The following is a 6,000-nucleotide window of genomic DNA, read 5'->3' on the forward strand; positions in this document are numbered from 1 at the left end:
AATTTTTCAGCTCCGCACACGTGAGGCGAAGGCAGCATCTGCGAGCACATTTCTGCACTCTTTCTACTCAACTGGATGAGAAAACAGTTGCACGTTGAGATGTTGCTTTATAAGAGAAAACGCTCTCTGTGATGTGAAAATGCAGATGTACTGAACCATTTCCACAAGGACCTACGTAAATTAAGACAGAGCACAAAGTTTTGATGCTTGAGGCAAGACATATTTTTAATTAACCTAACAGATGTCTCAATGAAGTTCCCCAATTGATTACTTCCATATTTAAACATGAATAAAATGTCATGTTTAAATATGGAACATAAGCTAAGTGAACAGGAAATGAGAGACATTAAATTTCAAAAGAAATGCTGTAAAATAAGCACATTAATTTGTATTTTGTGATATTTATTTCCATTTCCCTGAAAGAAGATTGATTCTCAAAACTAAATATGGAAGAGCGTGGAGAAGAGAAAAGAGAAAAAAAACAAAAAAGTTCCTACCTGCCGTTTCCTGCCTTCAAATTGACCTATTAATGCTCATTTTCTGCTCTATATTTTTGTTCTTGGACTCGACTAAAGCACATTTGTGTGGGTCAAAGTTCAAACTAATCCTGGGTTATCTCATACTGTGCTATAGCTACCCTTCACAAACAGAAGGATTTAACAGCAGATGGATGGGGCCGCTATGCTCAAAGCTTAAACTGTGTGCCTGAGATGACAATATTAATAATATCCGCACTCTCTGACACCACAAAGATCTAAATCTTTTGATTTGTCAGCCTTTTTTGTATAAATGCTGACCCTGATTTGAAACTACGGCCATTGTAGCAGCAGGAAATACCGAAAAACAAAAGAGGTCCACTTTAAAATGTCACTAATGGACATGAACACAGTTTCAAAAAGAAAAAAAAAGCTTATTATTAAAGGCAAAATCAGCAAAAACAGCAATCTGATGATTTTCCTTTGTTTTTTGGTTTGTTTGTATTTTTATCAGATGTAGGAATGACCCTCCTTTTCATGTCTGACCTTATATAACGTTAAGGGCAGTCTCAATTTAAAATAATAATTTGCAATGTGACCGGTAACATCTCTATTACTAGCTATTAATATATAAAGCAACACTGTTGTACTCAATTGCTGTCCAAAATACTCATAAATATTTGATATTGTGGAGATCCCACCAGATATCCCTGTTTCCAAGAGGAGTCTGCTAAGGTAAGAGACATCAAAGACAGTGTCAAAGAAATGAGTCAAATATGTTTCAAGAAATGCTCTGAAAGGGAATATGTGAAAGTTTAAAAAGGTGGAGCTGTTTGATCTGTATAGAGCAAAAAAAAAAAAAGCCAAATGCAGAGGAGACAAGCTTACTGTAGTAGCCCCCAGTGCTGACCCAGAAGTGGAAAGTCATATCTCATGGGACTGATGTCAATGCAACCTTGTGTTGTGCCTAAGTACCAATTGATTTTTTCAATGACACATGGCCCTGCACCACTATTATGTGGCCCGAGTAACCCGCTCAATTCATTAAAACACCATAATTCTTTATAAAGGACTTAAATAACCGAGAACTGGAAACAGCATTTTGAGTTTTACAGTTTTTACAGAGATGACATTAAAATGTTAACAGAATTCTTATACGTACTTTTAGTTAATAAGCCTATTAAAAGTCTTAGATTTTAAGACAGTAAAACAGAAATAAACATGGTTGTAGTGGTATCTGGTGGCAAAGCTTACTCCATAGTTCCCTTGTGGCTTTAATGACTTTCAGTTAGAGTTTTCTTTGGTTTAGCCAACAAAACTATTTGATTAGGTTAAAAAGAACCATTACCCACATATTATAAAGTCTGTCTGACAGAAAGTTATGAAGGCTTGTGCCATATTCCTCTATGCTCATCTGGAAGAAGGGTCTTTATAACAGCCTTGAAGTTTCAAAGTTTTCTTCTTTATTTATTCATTTATTTATTTATTGCCATTGTTTGTTAAGGATGTTTTGTCTTTTAAAACCTCCCCGCAGCACCTTTAAGCAGACCAAAGGCACATCGAAATGCAGCCATCACGCATGAAAACTTGACACAGTTCCTATTTTATTAATTCTCACTTCTTTAGGTGACTCTATCAGGTCGCAGGATAGAGGCTGCAGTTAACATATGAAATGGATTCTCTTACGCACCACTGATGAAATGAATCAAGCAAAGCCAGCCAGAGCAATACACAGACTAGACAGTCACAGTCACAATTCATTTTACTGGTGCAGATACACCTCGCAGTCAGTCTCTTCAGTGCCACACTATTATAAGAAAAAATGAGGATGTCACAAATGATAAGCAATGTTTGGACCCATGACCTCCAGGATAACAGCAAAAATGTGACAGCTGCTTGAAGAAGCAATCAGCTATTGTTTGGAGTACCAGCTGGATCAAATAACAAAAAGCCACCCGCGGCACCAACGTCATTCCCAGGTTTGGCATGTGGCATGTGGCTTTATTAAAACAATAAGAAAGGAGCAAAAGGAAATTTTAAGAATTTGAATGAAAACAGAAACACAACAGGCACAGAAGAGGTTCAAAAAATCTAAACGTCTGTACCACTTCAAACAAGTTCGGAAAACAAATAAATATGACAACAACAATAAAAAAAATGTAACAGTCATTACCACAGCAGGATCACTGTAGAGGGACGCTAGATTAATACACAGTTTAGTAGAACAATACACAGCTGGCTATTGAAATGCATAGCCGTATATCTGACATGTCTACCTTTAAGCATATCAACCACAGCAGGAGAACTAAACCTGCTCAGTGGAGACCTTTAATTGAATCCATCCAAGGATCCCTGTAGAGGTGCCTTTATGCTGTCCTTTTCATTAACATTTAAAACCATGGCCATCTGTAGACTCACAGTCCTGAGCAAAAGTGTCACCACGTTATTGTTAGACAAAATAATAGAAGCATCTTTCACTACGAGCCAAAAAGTTCATTGGCGATCATGGAAATCTGAGCCTGAAAAAAACAAGCATGCAATTTTTTTTACTGAATCTGAATAATTACCACAGAGAATAAAAAGATCAATTTAAAGAAAACTGGGGCTCCAGAAAAAGAAAAATAATGTAGGAGTTTATTATTTGAATTCGCCGAAATGATTGTTTTGGGGTTGTTGTTTTTTTTCAATTCCGGCATTATAAGATTAGCTAGTCAGATATGTTGCTTCCTGAAGGCAAAGCAGGCAGACGTGGCTTTGCAAATCTATTCAGGTGTGAACATTTTTTCTCCCTTTTTTTTAACATGACCTGAAGTTCAGAAGGTCACAATTGACCTTATTTCTCGACCAGCCCTCCGCTCTTAACCAAGCGCAGCCTTCCAATCCCATTACTTTTTTTTTTTTAATGCTAAGTCTGGAAACAAACCGTCTTATAAAACACTGATTACATCTGTGTGTTCTGGTAATTACTTTTCATGACTTTCCCCCTCAAGACGTAGCATACAATCTGTGCTGACCTGCCAAATTACCACTGTAATGCCCTGCTCTCCAATTAGTGTTCAAAGATTACCTCTAAGACTAATAATGGTATACACGGTTTAAAAATAAATCTTGGGAGACAGCGTATATTTTAATTAATCAAAGTCAAACAAAAGCACTATTAGTTTCAGAGCTTAGAAAATGGCTAAATGAGTCTGCGAACTCAAAAAACCCTTAAAAAAACTGATAAATGATTAAAAAGTTGTTACCAGAAGATTACTTGTATATATGACTTAAAGGAAACATCTAATTGTAGGTGTGCTAAACGAACATAAATAATTAAATAAAAAATGCGTGAGTACTTGGATTGCTGACTGCTAAATGCTAGAGGTTAATACATCAATATAGCCCCTAGTTATATGACTCATACATCATCAGTGCTACCTCTCTGCTATTGACAAATATGTTGGATGTGTGCAGTAACCTTGACTTTCTCTACAAATTCTCCTCTGTTGTAACCCTTGAGGCAAAATAAATAATTGCTAGCCCTGACGGTGTTTAGCATGTCACTAACAAATGCACAGACATGTGTCCATTTGGTTCAAATCAACAGCAAAAAACACTCTGTTCAAAGACATCATTCTCCCCGTGGATGTTTTCCCCAGAAACTGCATTCCACTCACTCACCACTAAAAGATGGGATGGAGAAAAGAAAAGGCGGAAAAGGCAAGTTTTATAATGCATGCCTTCCTGCGTGTGATGTCTCTATGGTAAAGTCAAAGCCCTGAATTTCCCCTCTCACGGCTCTCATTAAGGCAGTGGTGTCAGGCAGTGGCAGAGAAGAAGGATGATTTTATCAATGATTTAATTAATCATCAAAACTCTCCTTCTCTACACATCGCTCTCTTCATTTGTCCATCCTTCTTGTCTATCACTGTTCCTTGAGCTTTTTTGAAATATTGCAGATAAGCGAAAGGAAACGCGCACACACCTGCTCTTTCTAAGGCACTGCAACACAAGTCGCCTTGTCCTTTCTCTCAGTTCCCCTGACTTCAACTTGCTCCCTCCCAGACCAGGCAGCAAAAGTCCTCAAAAAAAAAAAAAAAAAAAAAAAAAGCAATGTCGCCACTATTCAGGGGAAAGCGGAGGAGGCAAATCCAGTGAATTACCTCCACAAAAGGACAACTGTGTCTCAGCCTGCTTCAGAACTAAAAAAGATAATAGCCCAGTTCAACAGCTAAGCTCTTCCTTCCTCCTTTAAGTCTCTCAGTTTCTAACATTCTTAGCACACACAGAGCCACTGCCGGGACAAATTAACGCTTCAGTATTTGGCAGGACTGAGCAGACCTCCAGAATACCATGCTTTGAACCAAGACACCCCTTTTGTTTCAGAGTCTCCGGCAGGATGAAACTGACAGGAGAAAAAAGAAAAAAGAAAAAAATGTTTTCTTGTTTATCTCTTACCTGGTATTGAGGCTCAGAGCTGGACAGAGAAGCAGTAAGCAAATAGCTTGGATGAATTTCATAGCTGTCTCACACTCCCGTTCCTTCTCCCTTCTTGGATGATTTTTGCCTTTCCCCCGTGCCTCTCTCCCTCGCTCTCTAGCTCTCCCACTGGCTGCCTGGGTTTTTTAGCGCACTCTCATCCACACACGCACCCAGACACACAAGCGGCGAGGCAGACAGATGCAACACAGTGGCGAGAGGGAGGATCTCTGGCTTTAAATAACACGGGGACACGGACCGACTTGGTAATGGAAAGGAGCGGGTGGGGCTGAAATCAAGAGAGGGAGATGTGGGAGTGATATGATGTCAGCGCCAGTGCAGCTATAGCTATTGGCGAAAGGCTTTCTTTTTTCTTTTTTTCGCATTGTTTGGTGTTGGTTGTTCCTGCAACAGTACACCTCTCCATTCACTGCGTTCTCTTTACTTCCTTGCATTGTGGAGGTACGAGCCAAAACATTTAGTGGAAACATTTAGCAATGCCAGGTCGTGGCTGCAAGTAACAGCAAAGTCACAGTTTAGTGAAGGCATGAACAGATTTATAGTGCAATTATTACTGAAGCTCTGCACTTCAAGCAGAAATCAAGGTCTGGTACCAAATTTTAGTGAGCAAAAACGGAAAATGAAGACCTGAATAAACTGAAATAATAAACTCTGACGAAAAGATACCAGGTCTTTTTTTTTTTTTGCTTTATTATAGTATGTGTAATTTCAATGAAATGTTGATAGAAAACAAACTTTATAGAAAAGAATGTAAAACCTATGTAGAGATAAAATACAAATCTTGGAAATGCCGGGGGGGGGGTGTCTGAGTAACTTTAATAGTTCAGAAACAGTTCATTGCAGTAAAGGAGAAATTATGTTAAAACCCAACACACACACACACACACACACACACACACACACACACACCTCATTTATTTATCCCACTTTTCACAGTAACTCTATTTCAGTCATAACCACTATAATCAGAAGAAGAATGTGATTTCAGTATGCAGTAATTTGTACTGGGCCTCATAGCTCTGCAGTGGGACCTCCCATATTT

General features: G+C 38.5%; 1 protein-coding gene across 2 annotated transcripts in view; it reads right to left on the reverse strand.

Moving 5' to 3' along the window:
- The window catches only part of luzp2 (leucine zipper protein 2), a 157,890-nt gene extending 152,696 nt beyond the window's left edge, over positions 1 to 5,194 (reverse strand). Inside the window, exon 1 of one of the 2 annotated variants that reach the window (XM_085275677.1) lies at positions 4,917 to 5,194. In XM_085275677.1, coding sequence (XP_085131803.1) covers positions 4,917 to 4,978 — 62 coding nt within the window. In that variant the 5' untranslated portion in view covers positions 4,979 to 5,194. The remainder of the gene's footprint in view (positions 1 to 4,916) is intronic. The other variant, XM_085275673.1, reaches the window with a different exon arrangement.
- Positions 5,195 to 6,000: the final 806 nt, after the last annotated feature.

This window comes from Mchenga conophoros, linkage group LG1 (genome assembly GCF_057382185.1).
Source record: "Mchenga conophoros isolate Kocher_MC1m ecotype Shallow Benthic linkage group LG1, M_conophoros_male_GT1.1, whole genome shotgun sequence".
NCBI lineage: Eukaryota > Metazoa > Chordata > Actinopteri > Cichliformes > Cichlidae > Mchenga > Mchenga conophoros.